This window comes from Perna viridis, chromosome 3, assembly GCF_037379345.1.
Source record: "Perna viridis isolate PV_CMFRI_1.1 ecotype Kerala chromosome 3, ASM3737934v1, whole genome shotgun sequence".
Taxonomy (NCBI): domain Eukaryota; kingdom Metazoa; phylum Mollusca; class Bivalvia; order Mytilida; family Mytilidae; genus Perna; species Perna viridis.
In genome coordinates, this window is record NC_142447.1 from 41,567,818 (window position 1) to 41,591,216 (window position 23,399).

Below are 23,399 nucleotides of genomic sequence, written 5' to 3' on the forward strand. Positions count from 1 at the left end.
AAACGACGATGTATAATGTTTTCTAAGTCGGGATTTTAACTGAGTAATGGGAATAGAAGTATACAGTGTTGAAAAATCAAAGGTTTTAATGCTATAATATTCAGATAATAGTTTTGAACTGATTGTCTCCAAAAGATCTTTCAAATTTTTCAGGATCTACATTGAATTATTACCACTACAGGAGTAACAAGTGGTAGGACTGCAGACCCTCTTTGACAGTTGTGAGTATAGAAGTTAAAAGTTTTGAAAGAGGTTTGATGGTACATTTTGCAGATCCAGCTATGAAATGTTGTTTGTATGGATTCTTGTGGAGTTTGGGAATCCAGTACATAGATGGCAAATCACAATCATCGTCCTTGGTAGAGAGACCAAAAGAGGATAGCACAGATTTATGGTTTTCCACAATCTCTTTTTTGGAGAGTGTGGTAGCAGTATAGGTCTTATCACTGCTATTATTTTCTATGTCTACCTCTGACAATAAACGTTGGGTGTAAAACGTTTTGCAGACAAAAACAATGTTGTTTTGGGCTTTGTCTGCTGGTATGACAACATACTTGTCATGTATAGTAGACAATGTTTTTGCTACATCGGGGTCTTTGAAAACTGATGTAGCTTTGGCAGTCATTGACCTACTTAAAAACTATCATTTATTTCAAAATTAAAGACCTCAAAGCCTTTAACAACTCTTACAGAGAATCAATGTCTTCTTGTTCTCGTTTTATCCATTTTCTTGCATAGTAACATTGGTAACGTTTTTGTGATGGAGGATGTTAGCCAAATTAATTGCATCTATACCTTTGTTGACAAACTGTAGTAGAAGAAATGATCGTTTTTCTTCATCTTGACTTTTCACACAAACTGGTTTAAAGAGTCTGTGGAAACCAATATCCAAAATGATGGCAACAAGTCTGTACAATGATGAGGTGGGGTCAGAAACAGGAGTGTCAAGACTTGTTTTGTAAAGGGAGTGTAGTAGAGTGAGAGGTATAGAATAAAGTTTGGTTCTAATGTGATGAAGTCCAAGAGGTTTTTGTATGAAAGGAAGGAGACCATCTATGGAGACATCATGTAACTTAAGTGACGTATAGTGGTGATGGCCATGACTCCTTTCCCGTCTTACATTTTTGTCAAATAAATTCATCACATTTATGCTATGGTTATTTCGGCTTGAAAGGTTTCCTATACTTCTGATGTTGTCATTGCATCTGTAAGGTATTGCAGTACCTAGACTGCGTATCCAGTACTCCTCTCTTTCCCTACGATAGTTTTTACTTAGAACGGGACTCTTTGTAGGATGGTAAATTTTTTCTAAAATACGAACTTTAAAAGAGAGGATTGAATGATCTTGTTGATTAAAGTGTTGATAAACTGTTGGGAATTTGGTGGTGTTAATTCCCGAACGATGACTGCACACTCTTTTGTTTAATTGTTCTTGCATTTCTCTGACATATACTAAACCACATAAGTTGCATTCTAATCCATATATTAAGTTTGTTGATTTGCAACTTAAGTCCTCATGACTTCTTGTATGGAAGGTTTAGTCTGTAAGGGAACTGGACAAGTAAGAGTCGGTTATAAGAATGTTGCATGTTTTGCAATTTTTAATACCACATTTTGATATGGTACAATATGGTTCGTCATCGTTGTAGGTCAAATATATCATTTAAAGTAATGGAACATGGTTTGATAATTTTGAAACAGTCAGAATTTTAGCATAGGAATAGATGGTCTGCAGACTGAACGTGTGATTGGGTACTTTTAGTTAAATTGGTCAGGGAACCTTCCATACCAGATGTGAGTGTGCTAAGATTCCCCTCTGGGGACACCACACTCTTACAAGACAACAGAGTGTCCGATCTGCTGTCAGGTTTGGACCTTTTTATACTGGGCGACGTCCGAGTTGGAAATTGGATATATGGTATTGAGTTACAGTCCAAACAAATTGGTACCTCCAACAACAAAAAGTGGCAAACAATGGCTAAGTTCAACATGTTAAAGAAGTTGGAAAAAATTATTTAATATCCATAATAGAAGATGCACATTTTCAGTATGCATATAAACATTGCGCAAGGTTTGAATGCTATTGTTTAAATACTTTTTGAGTAGGTATCCCCTAATTGTGACAGAGTTTCCTGACTGCTAGACCTTCTTTCACTGTTGGTAGCACAGGTAAAAACACAAACTAAATTTGAAATAAAATAAAAGTTCAAATTCACCGTTAAAAACACCTAATCATGACTAATCATTTTAGAACACGCTTGGCTAGAAAAAGGCTAATACCTGAAAAGCCCTCAGTAAACTCATGTGGTCACTGTAGGTAGAGGCTGAAAATTTATGTCTGGACATTGCTGCAGCTCTCTTCTGTGATGGTTGAGCAGGTAACAAAACTAGAAATATACAGTTCTAATTATTAGGAAAAATGCCTTTACTTCTACAAAATTTTTGTTTTACTATGGCTTGACAAAGATAGTTTTTTTTTTCTTCCTTTCTTCGTTGGGAAATTAAAAGTTCCAGTTGATTTTAATGTTCAGGTCTAATTGACTTTTTTAACCTTGCATTTTTATCAAGAGGTTACTGTTTAGATTTTCCTGTCAATTGATCATCTCATATTTAACAGAAATTAAGGTGGCAGCTATAATTTTGGCAAGATTTACATTGGTATTAATTTCCAAGGCTTAATAGTTAATTCAATTTTCAAAAAATATTCAAGGTCTTTTATATAATAACTTACAAGGATCTTTGTAAGCCAATGAACAAACTATTGTTAGAATTGGATCCAAACACTTCAACACAACAGAATATAGGACCATTTTGCCGAGTCTTGGTTCCACTGGTAAATCTGCCAAATGATGTCCCAATTCTGTCAAGTCTTCAAATGTATCTAATGCATCCATTTGCTGTAAAATCAAGAAGAAAAATACATCTAAACTTCAAAATCTCAAACCAATTGCTAAATCTTTCTTTGGATTAGTCTATTGTCTTCACAATATTTTAAATGTGGGTGCCACTGATCATGACTAGTAGTAAAGGACTTAACCTCAACCAAATTACGCTAATTGAGAAATTAAAAACTGAAAGCATATGTAGAATACAAGGCACTGTTCACTTGTATTGTTGAAAAATATTAGAAGTACCATTCAAAAATTTGTGTTTGAAAAATTATCAATGATTTAAAAATTACCTTCAGTACATGTACAGCATTCCTTGTGATAAGAAATGGGGGTGGTTCTGGGGCTTTGGCTAAGAAATCAGCAATGCTATAATTAGCAGGTGCTAACAACTTTGTATGAAGACATAGCTCCTGTAAAAAATTGTCAAAGCCATTCATTTAAGTAACAATTGGTAAACATTTCATCTGTTGGAAAATGTAGGCTTGAGTGTGCTTACAAACAAATATTTAAGAAATCCCTGTTTTAAGGGAGATAACTCTCACTACTGAAATTGTCTCAGATATGATTTGAAAAAGCCAATGAAATAGTAGAAATTGGTGAATTGGAAAGAAAAGACACAGTAAAAAAAGAAACAGAAAGGTAAAGTCTGGATTTGAAAAAAAAAATATAATTCCATATCATAGCAGAAAAATCATGTCATTTGTCTGTGGTAATCATGGCAGTAACCTAAGATATTAATTTTATCCAAATCTTTTGGGAAATGTAAGTGTGAAAGCACTTACAAAACAAAGTTTGAATGAAATAATAATATCATTATTGTCTTCCATAATTTTCATAATCAGAGTCATAAAATCTTTTTTTGTAGGCCCAGAAGATAAGATAGAAAAATTAACATCAATTTGTTATATACCTGCAATGGATAACGTAATATTTCTGGAGCAGGGTAAGCAATGAGTGAACCAAACCTGACAGTACTCATCATGTGATAACACACTCCTGGTTGACATCTTCCTGCTCTGAAATTAGAATAGAAATCCAAGATGACCTCCATCTGTCATAGATGTTCTCCTCTAGGAGTCTTTAACTGGACTTGGTTTTCAAAGACCACAAGGTCAGGCATCTTCCAAGAGGCAGAAAATGCTCACCATTCCGAAAGCATCTGAGTTCACCCCAGTTTATAGTTTTTTCTTTGTGTTGTACAGTTCGTTCCTTGTGTATTGTACTGAAGTGCTACTTAACTCATTTACCCCCCCCCCCCCACTTCAAATGGACCTTTGATATTCTACTACTATTGTACATTGTACTACGATATTTTGAACATAGTGTTTACTGCCATGATAAAATAGCCATGTATTTTCCATACCACTTGGCATGATAGGTGACAGTGATCTTCAAAAACTTGTGAATACTTCATAAATACACATACCTTCCCCTTCTTTGTATTGCGCTAGCTTTAGAGATCCAATTACTTTTTAATGTGCTAACATTCAAAATAGCATCAAAGGCCTTCTACATGAAAAAAAAAGAATTGCAAATATGCATTAAATCAGAATTAAAGTTGTCAGCATGAAATCAAAACTAGAAAAACTGTGAGCAATTCTCACAAACTTAATACCCTACTTCCCTATTTGACAACATGCTACATTTAACCCACATGTTTTAATATGTGAAACTCCCAAAGTGATTTGGACCAAAATCTAAAATAAAAGGTGCACAAAAGGAACATGTAATAATGATTCTGTGTAAGTTTCATTCAATTCAATTCAGTGGTGTAGGAGGAGTAACAAATGAGAGATGGGACCCACATGTCCCAATATTCACAAATGACTAAGTCCATGTTTTGAGATGTGAAACCCCCAATTGCTTCAGATCAAAATCTAGATTCTGTTAAAGTTTCATAAAATTCCATTAAATGGTGTAGAAGGAATAACAGATAAGAGATGGGTCCCCCACTGTGTAATGGAAGGAAGTATGGATTGAAGGACGGACAGACGGACAGCCCTATCACTATATACCCCCCACTTTGCCAGTGGGGTGGTATAATGAATTAACATTGAACTGGAATTTTAAATTTCTATCTAGTGACAATAATACTCTAATCTGTTTGTATGTGCATTGTAGGTAGGTTATGAAAATGTCAATATGTCTTTCATAAAAAACATTGTTTCTGAAAAAAATCCACAGATTTTGAGTCAGTTCTGTGAGTATTTATTACTTTGGATATGGGTTATGCACTGGTGTAAAACCATGCTTCATTAGTTTCACTAGTGGAGTACTCCTTCAGCAGGAACTGTTTTAGGGTCTGTTAAGTGTATAATGCTCTATGAATACATTTGGTGCACAACTGCAAAACTCACAGTGAGATATATTAAGAAATAAAAAAATTTGCAATGGGTTTGACATTGTATAGTATAGATAGGTGTGCTAGTGAAGTACATCTTTAAAGTAGTTGCTACAGCTTCTCGTAACAATGTCAGAGGCCCAAGGTTTGATGTGTGGCTGGGGCTGATGATAATTTTTCGAGCACAGCTCCATTGTAAGATATGAACGCACCAACAATGTATATCACTATATCAATAATTACTTCTGATAACCTCTGGAATACATATGTACAGAGAAAATAATAAAATCAACTGTTTTATGGTAGGTATGCTAAATTAATTTTCTTACTGTAATACACACCTCCTTAACTTTTCCAGCATCTATTACATAGACCACATCATTTATAGTTATACTGGTTTCAGCAATATTTGTTGCTAAGATCTACAATTAATGAAAAAAGCTTCAAACATAAGTGAAAATAATATGGAATAAGGGTTTGTTGTGATGTATTCTTCCATATAAATTGATAATGAGAAGTTCATTTAATAAAGAGCTGCACTTTAAGTGCATGATTTGTCCATTGCCCTTTTAACTTGTCCTTTTTAATAAATTTATATGATCAACTAGAAATACTGTGAGCCCTGTCAAAAAAATGTAAATAAAAAAATGCACAAAAAATTTGGCACTATCAAGGCTACCTCAAGTTCAACTAAGTTTGATGTCTTGATTTTTCACCCATACATTTCTATCTTGTTCAAAACACACTTTTCTGACAAGTATATAAGTATCTTATAAATTCATTAGTCGATCATCATAACTAATGGCCTGTTTTCAATGATTTTTCAATGGATAAATTTCCTTGGCCATTTCTGCCTTTTTTTAAGTATAAAAATTCATAACACAGAAATGATAAATCTGAAAGGGAAATTACGCCAATTCACCAAAGTTTCATAAAAGTTAGTGAAAGCGTTTTTTGAGTTATTGTCCGAAAACTTGAAAATCACCCCTTTTTAAGTATAAAAATTCATTACATGAAAACGAAAAATTGGAAATTTATAAAAATCTAAAGGGAGCTTATGTCAATAGATATGAACAATTCACCAAAGTTCCATAAAAGTAGGTGAAAGTGTTTTGAGTTATTGTCAAAAAACTTGAAATTTCCCCCTTTTTTTTTAAGGCGAAAATCAGTCTCATAAAAGTTGGTGAAAGTGTTTTTGAGTTATTGCCCAAAAACTTGAAAATCCCCCTTATTTTAAGCAAAAAAAATTCATAACACGGAAACAGAAAATCTTTAATTTATAAAAATCGAAAGGGAGCTTACTTCAATAGATATGAACAATTCACCAAAGTTTCATAAAAGTTGGTGAAAGTGTTTCTGAGTTATTGTCCGAAATGTTGGACGGACGGATGGACAACAGTATACCATAATACATCCTGTCTTAGACATATGAAAAGATGAAGTGAATTAATAAAGTAAAATTATAACCTTGATACAATACTTACCATTATAACCCAGATTTCATGTTGAGTATAATCTTACACAAGTAAGCAAATCAAATTTATAAAGGTTGTTTGATGAGAATTACTTTACAGAATTGTACGAGTGCACATACATAAAAAAAAAAAAAAAACAATGATAGAAGTTCCTGTAACTTACAATTTTTCTCACACCATTTGGAGGTGAATTGAAAACCTTTTTCTGGTCAGTAGATTGCATAGCTGAATGAAGAACATACATCACATACCTAAAACCAAAAGGAATTATATTTTGGAATACTTAAGCTACATGTCTAAATGAAATTCCAAATACAAGTTTCAATTCAAATCAAGAACAGTTGAACTCCTGAACACATATTGAAATTACTTCACTTTCTTCTTCTGATCAAGAATAAAGATCAAAATACTTTAAATAATATTTTTGCATTAAGGGAAAAACTAAAACAAAGGACATGACTGAAAAATGCAGTAAAAAAAAACCATTCAATTAGCAAAATGTAAGTGCAAAAACTTACTTATAATTATCAAAGAAAGTGTCTTCATTTATCATATCTCTGAGCTTGACAATATCATCATAACCAGGCAGGAAAATTAATAAAGCACCTGTTAAGGAAAAGTTTTAGAAGTTATTAAACACCACTGCTTTTAATCCTCCTACAAACTGTTATTAAAAGACAAACTGACAAATAATTTATAAATCATCCTAATTCCCTTTATAAAGCTATCATAAAGTTTATCAATTGTTTCTTTTTCGACTTTAAAGGGATTTGTAGACTATTTTCTAAGTTCACCATTTGTAGATCTTGTGTTGTTGCATTCATTTGTATATTATACTGATACAAAGTAATACCAAAATCTAAACACATACCATTTTTACTTGTGCATAAAATTTTGATGAGAAGACAAAGAATAAGGTCTACATCAACTTGCTCATCATCAAAACTATGGTGGTATCTATTTAACAAGTCTCTATCCTCAGGTGACAGTGTTTTAGTGTTGAGATTCATGGCACCATCTCCAGCAGGTCCTATTACAGGAACATCCCTCAAATATCAAATTGGAAAACAATGCATTGACAGAGTTTATGGTTGGCAAGACCCAAATCTAAATCTACAATTGTTTATTTTTAATTTTTTAAAAATTTTTCTGACTAGAAACTCATGTGTCAACATATTTCAAAAGTCTTACTTTGATTTTACTAGTCTATGCCTTTTCATTAAGACTACATGAATTTTAACTAAAAGACAAAATTACAACTACATGTTAACAGAGTCAAGTTGAGTAGGGGTTCATTATTTTCTAGAACAGTAATTGTAATCATGGCATAAGTAGAACTACAGCTCCTTAAAATCTTACATATTGGCCTCTAACAGTTCACAAATGGCAGTATGTTTAAATTTCTGTGCTAAGTACAAAGAAGTCCAGTCATTTGCAGCTTTAATATTGATATTGGCACCAAGATTCAGTAACTGCTCAACTATAGCTGTAAACCCACGTCCAGCTGCCACCATTAATGGGGTAATACTTGTTTCACTGTGTTGATAATCAACTAAAATGAAAAAGAAAGTATAATGATAAACATGAAGTTGATATCTGAGAGCAAACAAATCATTTACAAGGTATATCCCATCTATATGAAGCCAAACATTAAATTTAAAATTAATCCATCTATTGGGAGTTCAGATTTTTGTGATGAAAATTTTCTCTTATCATTCCATAGAGCGAGAAATGGCAAAGTCCTACAGTCCTACAAAACAGAAAGTTGATATAAGTTAGAATCCAAATTCACTTACAATTTATGCCCCACCTTCATGAAGCCACACACCAAATTTGAAATCAATTCATCCATTGGGAACAAGATAATTGAAGCAAAAGTGAGACAGACAGAATTACAGACAGACAAGGTGATTCTAATATACCACTCACTTGTTGAGTGGAGGGTTAAATATATATATTCATTTACACTATCAACAGTACATTGAAGTCCTCAAAAATAAAAGTGACACTCACTTCTTAAAATCACATAATAAAAACACATGAATTTTTCTTACCACTAACATTCTCACTTAGGAGTAAGTGAAAAATTTGTGAAAAAGAATCTTCCTTTCCAGTTAACCAAGCAACACTTAGGAGATGATCCATTTCTTTTACTACCCATGGCTCCAAGTTTTCTTTCTCAGCTCCTATCTAACGAAAATGAAAGAACCTCAGTGAACATACTGCTTGCTCACATACCAAAAAACATCCTCATATTTAATACTAAGCAGTTACCTTAATTTAAATTTTGTGGAAATCAGTCAGCTCAATGCTTTTATGGTACCAGAAACTTCATCTAAGTTCGAAGGTAATCTTACATAAAGGCTCTATCCAAGGAACAAGCACAATCCATAATTTGAACCTAAATCCCCTCCCTGTCAATATATTTCTGTGAAAATATATTCAGTCTTTATGGTTACCAACATTTATTTAAGTTTGCAAGAAGTCAGACAAAAAATGAAGGTTGTATCTAGGTTACAACATAGCACTGTAATGTAATAATAAAATTGGTCATCACTGAAAAGCATCCAATATGAAAGCATGTGAAATCAAGTCTACTTCATTTAAATATTTGATATGAAACATGTACAAATGAATTACATATGAACGACTGAAAGCATTGTATGACAGGCAGACAGAGTGCAAAGTCATAGCCATATTAAGTTTAAGGGCCATGGAAAGTTTAAAAAAAAAAAACTGAATAATCCTTAATTTAAATTTTTTTTTTTTAGTTACAATATTCAGAAATTAATGAAGCAAAATAATGTCTGTCCAGAAAAATGATTAAAGAAATTAAACATACTGAAAAAAAAACTAGCAAATTGGTAAAATATATTATTATCATATTTTTATTAGTAAATGAACTTAGTAACATCTTAACTTTTGGTGATGAATTGGTTAGAAAACTCTTGAGCAAAACTCACCTAAGAATCGCCCTGCTTCACCCCAATAACCATATGGTCAAAATACAAACAAAGTTGTCAAACAGGAAGTTGATGGCAAATGGAATACCACAATATGGCAAATCTATATAAGGCTTCAATCAAAATATCAAGTGACTTGATAAGTAGTTGCAGGGAAAAGTGTAATGAAAAAGTTAAGGATGGACAGACAGACAGACAGACACCATGATATACTTCCTGCAAAGCTTGGGGGTATAAATGATCATCCACCACCCTAAATCATACCTCAGAAACATTATCTGTTTCACTTTGTACATAACTGTCCTCAATTTCATCTTCTTGTTCATCTTCATCTGCACATATTGTTGAACACCATTTCTGTAACTCTTCATTCTGCTTCTCAACATGCTTTTCCTCCATTTTCATTTTTTCCATTTTTTTGTTTGTATATCCAGTCCTTCAGTTTTAGAATATGATGTAATTTTAAGTGCTAAGACACATCTAAAGTCACAGTCCTACTTAATACATTATTTGAAAATCTGTACATGCAAATATCCAATCAACTTAATTTTACAATTTTTAAGCTCTAAAATTTGATAAGTTGTAATACAAAAACTGTTATATTTCATACTCACCATTTTAAAACATCTTCTAGGAAATACTCTTGGACTTCGAATAAAGTTCCAGGTACTGCAAAGACAAAATTAAAAGTTTAAAGCAAAATGGTCCTTGTATTGGATAAAAGTACTTGTGAATACTAGTGCATGACTTGATTTTAATTAATGTGTAGTGATAGACAATAACAGTGCACTGACTTGACATAAAACTGAGATATAGATGAAGCTTGGAACCGAGGGAATAAGAAAGACTGTGCCGAGCATTTTCATGGGTTCGAGCCCAATTCGTATATCAAAGTTTTTGTCATTGGATCCCCCATAACTCCATATTCATAAATGATTAAGTCCATGTTTATCTATGTGAAATCCCAAGATTGATGTGGATAAAATCTAAAATAGGAGGTGCACAATGAGAACATGTTATAAAGATTCTGTGAAAGTTTCATTCAATTCCATATAGTGGTATAGGAGGAGTAACAGATAAGAGTGGGTAATCCCATGTCCCCATATTTACAAATGACAAAGTCCATGTTTTTCTTTAATACACACTCAGATTTATTCTGATCAAATCTAAAATAGGAGGAGCACAATGGGAACATGTAATAAGAATTTGTGAAAATTACATTTAATTCCATTCAGTGGTATAGGAAGAGTAACTATGGCAAGCCAAAGTGGACAAAAATCAATATTTTGTTAAATAAATTTTTAATATTACAAAATCATTTTTTTAACATTACAAAATTATTTTTTTAATATTAAAAATTCATTTTGTAACATTAAAAATTTATTTTGTAATATTATAAAATCCTGATTTAGTATTATTATAAAATATTACATATTTTGTAATATTACAAATTGAATTTGTAATATTTGAAAATGAATTTCTAATATTAAAAAATCACTTTGCAATATTGCAAAATCAGTCACATTTTTTAATATTACAAAATGATTTTCTAATATTAAAAAATCATTACTGAATACAGCAAATTCATTTTCTAATATTAGAAAATCAATTTCTAATATCAAAAGTCGTTTTTTAATATTAAAATTCAATTGAATTTTTAATATCAAAAAATGATTTTTTAATATCAAAAAAGGGTTTTATAATATTAAAAATCAAATTTGTAATATTAAAAAATCATTAATATTAGAAAACACTAATTTTTTTCCACTTTGGTTTGCCATAAGTAACAGGTAGGAGATCGTCATTTGTGAATATGGGGACATGGGGACCATCAGATGGGTCCCCAATGCCCTATATTCACAAATAACAAAGTCCATGTTTCACTATGTGACCATCCCCCACCAGATTGATATGGATCAAAATCTAAAATAGGAGGTGCACAATGGGAGCATTGGAACTTGCTGATTGCATAATTCAATTATTTCCAACCATTAAGTGTTGATCTTTATTCAAGATTGACAGTATTAGTTTTCATTTTTGTCATGTTTGCAAATGGTGCACAATAAGTGTAAACAAAACCATGTGGTCAGTGAACATTACTATACAATCCAAGTTGGAGAAAAAACCTTGTTTATTGACAAATTAGTCTGTAAAAATTTTGCAAGTCTTTTTTGTTTAGCAGCTCATGCCCCAAACTCAAGAGTATTTTCCAATCGATATGTTAGTGAATCTATCAATTATTTGTTTTTCAATGCTACAAATGATGTCTACTGTATGTATGTATGTAAAGGGTCCTTTGTTCAACATTAGAGCATTATCTGAAAGGTTTTGATCATATCAAAAATTGTCCTTTAATATGGTAACAACTTATTCTTACTGAATTAAAAAAGTTTCTAGTTATAAGGCAAAATATAATTAATAAGTAGGTTCTCCTCTCCTCCCCCCTGAAAAATTGTCAAAAATTTTTTAATTTTTAAAAATTGGGCAGGAAATTTCAAAATCAGCATTTTTTTTGCACCAGTTTCTAGAATTGAGATACTATAACACACAAATCCTTCATTTCTTGGTGACTAAAACAATGATTCTTCTGAAACTGATGTGGTTACAATTTTAGAACATATCCACACTTCAAATAGCTAAAATTAGGCTAGCAAATAACTGATAAGAAATAAAAAAAATTAAAAATCAGCAGTCACTTTTATAAACAGGGTGTTTAGAACTGAACAAGACAAAAGTCATACACACAAATCAATAAATCATGCAAAGGCTTCATACCAATTTAAAAAAAGATTACTACATTTGTATTAAAGGCTGCCAAATTTTAGCTGATATATGTTCTATTGGACTAAGCGACAGATGTAAACAAATTATGGTCAGAACCTGCTGAAATCTATCAGGGGCAAACATTAAAAAGGAACAAAAAAAATCTCCATCTGTTTACCTGACATAACAGGGCATCCATTCATATATTTGACGAATAATTCTATGTTGAGAGCAGCACTCATCAAAATAACTTTTAGATTAGGATATTTAACCATTAAGTCTTTTATAGCTATCAGCAAGAAGTCACTGAATCTGTCTCTTTCATGAATCTCATCCTGTAATAAACATCTTGTGTTAATTGCAGAATAATTTGTTTTATAGTAATGCTAAGTGCACATGTCATTTTCCCTTTATTCCTTTTATAATTAATTCTACATATGAAGTGGCAATAAGTATATAAATGAGCAACTAGCTTCTAGAGGTGGATAGTTTACACATTCAATAACACCTTATGATTGCTTTTCATTATTTGTATAAATAAAATACTTCTATGTAACAAGAGGATGGAGTTAAGAATTCATTTCTTACTTGTATTATAGAAAAGTTTTGTTTGCAATAATAAAAATAGTTATAGGTATTAGTGTTATAGGTAATACAGTCAAACCTCGGTAGCTCGAACTCCAAGGGACCATTGAAATGTGTTTGAGTTATCGGGAGTTCGAGAAATTGAAGTTCGTATATTTCCGGATTTCTTTCGTTGCCGGTCAGAGTTCGACTTTATCGTTAGAAATTGCTTACTTCCTCCAAAGTTGTGTTAGATCGTGGATCTTTTTCATTCGCTTTCGGAAGATTATGTTGATTTGTAGTCATTATAAATGCTGTGTTTTCTTTTAAAAATGTCCAGAGTGTGGGTTCATTGGTCAATAATTTGTTTTCATCCCATATTCTGTCATGGTTTCATCATACCGACTTCGGAACGTTCTCGAACTTCAATCAGTTTCATGTTAAGATCAAAACTACCTAATTAGTGATGACTTAAATATTACCTGTAATTAACTAAAATGACACTGATTAATGATAGGGTTTCAGTTTTTCACAGCTTTTATTACCCAAGCTGACAAAATGGCTGACAAGTTCGAGTTAGTGAGGGTTATTCTCTAAGATTTATTAATGAAGGGACCGACTAGTCAGTTCGAGTTTTCGAGAAATCCAAGGTTATTTATATTGATTATATAGCAGAAAATTTTGGTACTTTGAATTGTGTTCGAAAAAATCCCGGGTGTTCGAGCCATCCGAGTTTGAGCGAGTGAAGTTCGACTGTAGTATAACAAAGAAAATTATAACTTACCAAAATAATGTGTGTAACCTCAGACATAGAATCCATTGATCCCATCAGAGTCCTCAAAAGAACACCATTTGTACAAAATGTCAGTAATGTCTTGGGAGATACCCTGAAAAATACACAAAGGCAATTTATGGTAGCTACCATATTACCTTCATAACCATTATTTTTGTACAACAACTTTAGGGGTTTCCAGTGAAAACCATATGAAAATGGGATAAAGATCAGCCAATTCCCGTTAAAATCTATAAATGGAACTGTGTAAAAGCAAGTACTGCAAATGTACTAGTGTTTGTGATTTTCTCACTTTTACTATAAAAAAGTATGAAAAATAGTTTCTTCAAAATTGGTTTTTTAACACTTTGGCAAAATAAAATTTTGAACATTCAAATCAGTGAAAATCATTATCGAGTTATATAGAAAATTTAAAGATTTCAGTGAAATTAGCAACCATGAAAAAAATAGGTTTACAGTAATTGTGCTTATATCTATACTTTCATATTCATACAGGATAATTTGTCATGAATTCATCAATTCATAACAAGGAGTGTCATGCAAACATATTGCCAATGTTTAATAAATTTAACTCACTTGCTCTCCAATCTTATTTGATATCCTACAGTTTGACCAATTTTTTCACCTCTTTCTGCAGACACTCTTTCTGCGATACTAAGAGCAGCAATTCTTCTTGGTTGTGTACAGAATATTCTGCATGCTTTGTTATTTTCACAACAGAAGTCTAAAACCATCTGTGGAACCTGGTATAAAAAAAAAACAAACTTTCAGTTAATTCTAATCATCAATAATAATAAATGTATGTATAATGACAAATGTAGTTGTTTTAAAAATAATTTGACCTTAAATCTTAATTATTCATTGCGAATAATTCCATAGTAATTGCATAATACTGACAAATAACTATTGAGTTTGAAACATTAAAAACAGTGGTAATTCTGTTTCATAAATGATGTCGAAGTTTATTTGATGTAGCATTGTAATAAGAAATTATCATTATTTCTTAGTATCATGATATTACTGGGAGATAGTAATAATACAGAAAAAAATGTTAAAACTTGCCAATAAATATCTCGATAAATGTTACAATGGCTGTGACTGCATTTTCATTTAGACACAAAAATTGAAAATGTGGTAAATGCCTCAGACTGTGATTTGTTTGTCATAAGTGAAAAGCAAGAAAAACCTTGTTCTAACGGGTTAAAGGTCTCTATTTCAACCTGAATACATGAAAATTTTAAAAGGCTGAAAATTAAATAACTGTATATAATCTTACAACAAAATGCTTTGCAGGATACAGATAAGATAAGACTGCAGGGGCCAAATCTCGAAAAGTTGGTCCAAATATGAAAACACAATTCAAACTTGATACAGCTTTGTAGTTTGATTGTTATATGATACACAGAAAAAGAATTTAATCATATTCTAATTGGATTTTTTTTCACCCTTAATTCCTACATGGTTCCTGTCAGGAACCCCCAAAATCAATCCCAACCTTTACTTGGGGGTATGACACTATGTGGTAGAATTTTAAAGAGATCCATTCACAAGGAAAATGTGTCTAGCAACTGTTTGGCCCCTACTACCTACTATGAGTCAAGTTGCAACTCCAAAAATAAATCCTAGCCTTCTTTTGGTGGTATGACACCAATTTCAATGAGATCCATCTCATTTTTAGTTAACTTATTGTCTGGACTTCTGGAAAATGCTTGTTTCTGGTCCCTCACTCCTACATATTTCAAATGTAAACCCTTAAAATCAATTCAAGTATGTACTTTGAGGAATAGAAAGTTGTGGAGCAATATCATATTATCCATATGCTTTTACTGGAATTATATAGTTAATATTATGAAAAAAAATGGAGATGTGGTATGATTGCCAATGAGATAGCTATCCACTAAATGCCAAGGAAAGAACAATATAAATTCTACTGGTCACCATAGGTTCTTCAATGATGGGCAAAACCCATACAATGCTTGTTTTGGCCCATAATTCTTAAACAGTTGGGGGCCATAACCAAATTAATACCAGTCTCTCTTCTGTAGTTTGGAACTTTTTTGTATTTTTTTATTAAGATCAACCAACTTATACTTAAGTCACTGCCTGAAAACCAAATATCTACAGACTTGACCACACCTTACCATTATGTGATGGCAAATTTTCAGAGGTCTTTTAAAAACTCATTGCATAATTTTGTACAAATAGAACAAGAGGAAAACTAATATAATATACTGGTATGTTTCACTTGACTAAAGAAGATTGATCATTTTTTCAGTTTTCAATAAGAAGTGAAAATCAACAGGTTTCATTAGCTTTATACATCTCAAATTTGGCTTAAGGCTTTCTTGTTTATCTCCTACAATTGTTTACTGCACTTGATTATGATACACTTTACAGAAGTAGTTTTTAATATTATGCAATATGCTGTAAAAATTCTAAGCTCTTAAAAGTTTGCTTATTTCAGGTTACCTTTACCCACAAAAACTTGTTCTAACATTTTGTTCAATTGTCTAGAAATGCCAAATTTATATGATAAAAAATGCTTCACAGAGCACAGCTTGTTACAACTGTAGAAGTTGCACCCTGAACACGTAGGGCAAGTATTGACACAACATTTAAACTCTATGCATCTTTATATTTGGTTTGACATAGGAAAAGAATTTGACCAGATCAAAGTGATCTTTATTTTGCCCCAAGTTCATAAAAGGTTTCTGTTACAACAACCAAAGTCGATTCCAACATTCCTTCAGAGATAGAGCACCTTGAGGTACAATTTAAAAAAGAAACTTTCATATCAACTCATGTTAAATTCATTCAAATGCTTGTTTTCAGCCCCTAATTCCAAAATTGTATTAGCCATATCCACCAAAATCATTACCAACATTCCTTTAGTGGTTTAAAACCTTGCTATAAAATTGTATAAAGATCAACAAACTAATACTTAAGTTATTGCACAAAAATCAAGTGAAGTATCTACGGATAACAATGATGATGATACAGATGATGACGACAGCACCATATTGCTAAAACATTACAATTGTTTTACAGAGAGTGTTAGTAATTTGGTAGTATTCTGCTGTCCAATAAATGTATTCAAAACTGTAGTTGATTCATTACAGGGGAGCCATGCCATACAAAAATAAATAGCTGACACAAAATGGAAACAACTTAGTCCTGTGCCTTTGCACCCGCATGCAATGCAGTAATCCATTCTGCATTATCTATTATAGTGATATTCAAATATGTATTAACTTTTTTGGGGCACATGTTTCAAGTTCAATATATCAAAATAAGAGATTGAGAACTAATGATGCAGTTGCAGTACTTATATAGTATTGGGCATTACAAGTATGAATTTACTTGTGTCCAATCTTTTTTCGTTATTTGACAAATAAAATATGTTTAAACTAATTAAATTGCTGCAAAAACACAAACAAGTCCTTCTAACTTCATTTAGAACTAACCTGGTGAGTGCCTCTTTAACATACTTTTAAATAAAATTTTTAGGGTTTTATTAAATAAATATTACTGAAAAGAACAATTTTGTGTCATGTCTCCTTTAAAGGCTTAATAAAGAAAGATCCAGACCTACAATGAAAAATTCTTCAATATCAACATCCCTTTATAAATCTCCTAGTTGCTAATTTTCATGGACATATTCATGGGTATCAATTTTGAAGATTATGGGGGGAAAAATCAGTATTTCAAATCAAAGTGGATAGCAATAATTTTTCTGATTAAAATTTTCCAATTCTCTGTATACAATTTCAATGAATAAAGTGAATATTAATACACCACAAAAAAATTGATTTACAGAATAAACAAAATTATCATTAATCTCCTATGCCACATAATTAGCAGATCACACCTGTGTAGTTTTGCCAGATCCTGTTTCTCCTGATACTAAAACAGCTTGGTTTGAATTGATTGCTTCAAGGATTTCATCTTTATATTTAAAAACAGGCAGAGTTGTTCTAAATGAGTCCAAATCAGAACTACCTCTTTTTGGAGGGATTTGAGCAACACCATTATTCAATCTTCCAATTGTTGTTTTATTTAGTTCTTTTGTAACTGTAATGAAAAGAAGACAAATTCAAAACTACAAATGTGAAAAATCTCAGCAAAAGTAAGCTGAAAAACTTTCCCAAGAAAAAATGTTGTTAAATTAATGGTATTCATATCAAGCCAAATGGTCCTGTTTATAGGCAATAAATGATTTGTTCATCAATGGAAAACATCATACCTGCCAACCTTTGAAAATCCCCATGAGTTTTTCAGGCCTGGTGTATGAAAGCTTAATTTCACGACATTTTTTGCAAGCTGTATGGGTTTTTCTGTTGTAATGTTTGAATAAGATAATAATACAGGGCCTTTTTCAGTTGACCAGCATTTGCATGCATTGTAATTAATTGATGTTTGTAAGCCCCTTTTTGTGGTGGATTCCTCCAAACCTTATTGAAGTTGAATAAATAAATGAGAAACCATTTTATGTTTATCTACTATCATAAATACATTGTGAACATCTTCCCTACACATACTTTAAGAGCAACTTCAATTCTAAAATATTGTTATAAATTAATTACAGACCTCTGCACAGTCACACCAGTATATACATGTAACAAAAATTCAATATTGCAGATACCAAATATCAAAAATCATCACAATTTACAATATATAGTATTTCTTTTAACAATTGCAAACAAAACTTTTGGGAAATATACTGTAACCAGGGGTGGATTCAGGCAGGGGCGTGGCAGGTGTGTGCCCCCGCTAAAATTTGCAAAGCATGGGTTGTCAGGAGTAGATTTAGGCAGTTTTAGGTTGAAACTTTAATTTCTTGCTAATTTTACCACAAAAGATATTTACATTGCACCCACTCTAGAAGAATATTTCAAAAATATAACCTCAAAAAATTGTTCGCCTTGCTCCGCTCTGCAAAATTTTAACTGTGTACCCCCCTTAATCTAAAATCCTGGATCCGCCCCTGGTAACTGTTGAAATAACAAAAAATAATTGAAAACTGTAGGGGAGGTAACTAATTTTGTATAAACACTGGTTAATTTATAATTTATATGGTTCTACAAATTTTATACCTATTAAATTGACTTGTACAGTATTTGACAATTTAATTGTGCAGTGGAAGTTATTCTTAAGAAAGTAATTTGCTGTTCATAAAATAGTTGTTGATCCAATCCAGATTCATTTTCTAATTGTCAATCATCACCGATAACCCTGATCAGCTGATTGCTCCTCAGGGATTATGGCGATAATTTACCGATCATTAAACATTCCTTTTCCTGTTTAGACAGCAATTAACACCTTTTGTCAGATTTATGACTCTTCTAACCAAAGAAATGTGATTGAAACACAAATTTAGGGGTTTGAATTAGGAATTTTCTACATAATTTTGACAAAATCGGGTTTTGGGATGAATTTGAGCTGAAAAATCATGTTAGCGGGACAAATGGTCAAAATCTTGAAAAACACACTTAAATCGTGTAAGTTGGCAGGTATGAAACATTTATATACTTATTATTAAAACAGAAGTGGACCAGTATGTAATGAAAATAATCAAACCTTCATTTACTGAACATTTTTCTGTTTTAGGTAGCAAATCCTGTCTTTCTTTACTGGTCAGAGGGAAGCGTTGCAGAAGACTGTGAATTTGTTGCCTGGAGTTTCTCACCATATGTAGACCAGCTGCTGACTGAGTAGCCATCTTTCCCTCCTTCTTGTACACTGATAGATATCTATTTGCCTTTTTCCTATGGTTAAGTTATTCTCATATTAGAATGTAATATATTGATTATGAATAGAATTTCATTCCAGTTCTTGAAAAATATTACTGGTAATGTAAAGAATAATAATAATATAAAAATGTAAGAAAAAAATCAGAAAAAAAAAATCAAGATTTGTTACCACCACAATTTCACATGAATAACAAGACAGCAGAGAAAGCACTTAATCTTCACTCAGATACCTAACCCCTAAAAAATAAATCACTTGGCAGGGCATGGCTTAATATGACCCAGAAATCGAACCCTAAGCAGTTTGGACAAGTTTGGACACAACATTCACACTTGATACAGCTCTGAATTTGGATTGTGATTAAATGCTTGATACAGTATAAGCTTCTAGTAAGCTTCAGAATAAAAGTTGTACAAGACATCTGAATTTGCAATTAGACAAAAGAAATACTGTAAACGTATCAATTTTCACAGTGTACTAATTTTTGCTATTTTCACAGTTGCCTCAAGAACGCGAAAATTAGTACCCACGAAAATATATCACATTACCAAGTCTTTTGACTGTTATAATCATGGTTTCCACAATTTTGAATAGAAACTTTTGTGTAAGGTTTGTATCATTCAATGCATTCAAGTATGAATTTATACTTAGTCACATATAAAAACATATATGGTAAATGCATGTGGGTTAAAATTCTAAATTTATGATCTTGTTTATATAATGATTTGTATCAGTGACCATAGAGTACCTTGCACATCAAAGAATAGAAATCAGTACTGTGCAAACATTCTTTTCACAAAAAGAACAAAATGTAAGTGTCAAACACACACTACAGGTAATCACTGATAAAAGATTACTGTTGAATACACACACTGAGAACTGTCAATAAAAAATTAATATGAAAACATGAAATTAAAGTACCAAAAGTAAATCCCTACAATAAGCCACAGCTTGGGCAATTGAGTGAGTTCTTTTTAGATTTACGTAAGAATACACTGTTAGATTTAAATGGTCATAGGAAACTATATATACAGACTTGCCCATTAGTTAATGTCGTAATTACAACCATCATTGATTTCTTTGAAATTTTAACAGTAAAATATTTGATCAAAAGAGGAATCAAAAACTGCCGACACTATTGAAAAACTTTCTTCAACCTTAAAACCTGTGAAAATTAACACCCGCAAACATGTTGACCATTAATACGTTTACAGTAATAAGTATACGAAGTAGAAAAAATTTCTTATTTCTGAGTACTCTTTGCTCTTATTTCCTAAATGGTTAGAGTTTTAACCATTTAAATCAATCAAAGCTTTCCTGTCATACAGTGAAACCTTGTAGTACAGTTTCATGGAGATCAATGTACTTTTACTAAAGATTTTGCCAAGACACCAGAAAATATTTATTTAACCACAAATTCCTTATTAATAGTTCAAGTCACAACCCTCAAAATCAATCTACCCTTTTCTATAAATGATATGTTACCCTGTTATACAATTTCTAAGAGATCAGGAAAGTACTTGTTTCTGACACCCTTTTGGACCCTTATTCCTAAACCAATGAAGTCACAAGCCCCAAAATCAATCCCAGTCTTTTTTTTTTTTTTGTGGTATGGCACATTATGGTTCATATTAATTCAGATTCATACTAGTTTAAATCAAGTTATTGTCTGCAAACCAGGAATATGCTTGCTTATGCTCCCCTTTTTGGCCCTTATTCCTAAATGGATCAAGTCACAACCCCCTAAATCATTCTCAGCCTTTTCTTTGTGGCATGGCACCTAGTGGTTTATTTCACTGTAATCCATAAACCTATACTCAAATTAATGTACAGAAATCATATTGTCTTTGGATGCAGGACAGTGCTGCAAAGACCAGTGCTATACTATCATATCAGTGCAAATTTTTCACCAGTTTTGGAGGAGTTGCGGATGAAAAAATGGCTCACCTTGCCCTTTGTTGATGTTGACAAGGTAAATGTTTTGCATCATGAAACCCAAAATGTCATTTCAACAAATTTGCAATATACAAGGTGTACAATGGCATCATATGATAAAGAGTGTATGTATGTGTTTCACCAAATTCCATTCAGCGGTATATGTTAAGTTGCTGATGAATACTGGGGATAAATGCATTAAAAAATTGCATGGCCACTATATACCTCAAACTTTTCAGAGCACATTGGTATGGGACAATAATTGTCAGAAAACATTAGGCTGAAAACTGCTTACCCACTGCTTTGAGTATGGAAACCCATTCCTTGACATAATCTATGCACATAAGCTCTCTCTGTAGCTGTTAATGATGACGGAAATTCCAGAACTAAAAACCAATAGAGGAACATGTTATTCAAAATTTAGTTACACAAATAAATTACTTACATACATACTTGGATTTTGATGTGTATTTATTTTTTGCCAATATATACATACAAAAGTCATGTACTTGAATATGCTACCATTATTCAATGAGCAGAAAATAAAATGCTCAATGTGATGACAGCAATGGTAGAACCCTAAACTGTGAATAAGATCATAATGGGGCATATTTGACACATCAGTCAAGTTTTATGTTTTTTTTTTTTTTTAGAAATTAAACAAAGTTTCAGTTTGGACCTTTTGTATCTTGATCCCTTTAACACAAATACACAGTACATGGTATACGTTACAGAGACCCTAGTTTACATAAGTGTGTTTGAAGACTGGTTCCAAGTTGTGAAGATTATGCCAATTTTAGATTAATCATTTACTTTCCATCTATCCAAAAAATAACTAGAATAGTGCAGATTTGTAGATTTTATTTCTTATTTGAGATTTTATTGTGAATGGTAGTTACATTTACCTGATTGAGCAATTAATATAATAACAAGAGATATGTACCATACACAGACATAAACAAATTGGTTGATGCAAAACTGAGAAATATTCAAAAATTGGGCAAGATCATTTATCCTGAGGCCAGTGGGCATGAAATTCTAGAAATGAATTTTTAACTTGCCTTGAGTAAAATGCATGTATCAGCAGCTACTAATAAATATCCATAATTTACAGTCAAGCTTCCATTTGTGATGAAGGAATAATGATGGAAAAATTATGACCATGAAAAAATAACTACATGATGTACATACATAACTCACCTTTTTGAGAATCATTTATTTTGAACTTTTCTACTGCCAAATGCACAGCAATTTTCACTTCTTCTCCTATACAAATTTCCTGATTAGGCCTAGGCCCCCTAAAACTGTCTCCACTACTGCAGCTTGATGGCCTAGGTGAAGAGCTATTTTGTCTCTGCATAACTCTTAAAACAAAATTTTGAAACTGATGAGCAAAAATGTGAAACAAGTTTAATCTTTTTCTACTTAAAATTAATGACAAAACAAGACTTCCCATATAGATACCTCTGGAACTCCATGTTAATTGCATGCACACAAAATGACATTTTTTTCTTAAAGGGCATGACTGTATGGTCAAAAACTTTCAACTAACAAAAACCAATTTTACCAGTTATTTGTCAACATGAAAAACATAAAAACTATAAGGATTTGCGATAACCAAATGTTGCAGGAAATGTAAAAAATGATTGCTGCTACTGAATTTCCAAAATCATTGAAAAATTAAGGAGAAGTATTTATTATAACTACTGCAAAGTACACTTTTAGCAACTATACTGTACTGTTGAAAATACGAAAAAAGTGAAAAAGATTGAAAATTGGCAGGGAGGTAATTGACATTTAGAATAAACTTACATGTGCAATACACATGTGGTTCTACAAAATTTAGACCTGTTCAATTGACAGGAGCCCCATGTTGGTCCAAGTGTCAAAAGAATAGGCCCGCAGCAGCACTAAGCTTGTCGTAAA

At 32.0% G+C, this 23,399-nt stretch overlaps 1 protein-coding gene across 3 annotated transcripts in view; it reads right to left on the minus strand.

Moving 5' to 3' along the window:
• LOC148622299 (3'-5' RNA helicase YTHDC2-like) overlaps positions 1-23,399 on the minus strand; it is a 43,203-nt gene that overhangs the window by 11,392 nt on the left and 8,412 nt on the right. For all 3 annotated transcript variants that reach the window (XM_088572063.1, XM_088572062.1, XM_088572064.1), the window contains 20 exons: positions 22,674-22,837; positions 21,769-21,859; positions 19,368-19,555; positions 17,659-17,861; positions 14,367-14,533; positions 13,782-13,884; positions 12,612-12,768; positions 10,285-10,339; positions 9,935-10,106; positions 8,762-8,897; positions 8,067-8,259; positions 7,579-7,754; positions 7,226-7,313; positions 6,871-6,958; positions 5,574-5,654; positions 4,318-4,400; positions 3,802-3,907; positions 3,182-3,301; positions 2,732-2,897; positions 2,281-2,387 (listed from right to left, as the gene is read on the minus strand). In XM_088572063.1, coding sequence (XP_088428189.1) covers positions 2,281-2,387; positions 2,732-2,897; positions 3,182-3,301; positions 3,802-3,907; positions 4,318-4,400; positions 5,574-5,654; positions 6,871-6,958; positions 7,226-7,313; positions 7,579-7,754; positions 8,067-8,259; positions 8,762-8,897; positions 9,935-10,106; positions 10,285-10,339; positions 12,612-12,768; positions 13,782-13,884; positions 14,367-14,533; positions 17,659-17,861; positions 19,368-19,555; positions 21,769-21,859; positions 22,674-22,837 — 2,644 coding nt within the window. The remainder of the gene's footprint in view (positions 1-2,280; positions 2,388-2,731; positions 2,898-3,181; positions 3,302-3,801; positions 3,908-4,317; positions 4,401-5,573; positions 5,655-6,870; positions 6,959-7,225; positions 7,314-7,578; positions 7,755-8,066; positions 8,260-8,761; positions 8,898-9,934; positions 10,107-10,284; positions 10,340-12,611; positions 12,769-13,781; positions 13,885-14,366; positions 14,534-17,658; positions 17,862-19,367; positions 19,556-21,768; positions 21,860-22,673; positions 22,838-23,399) is intronic.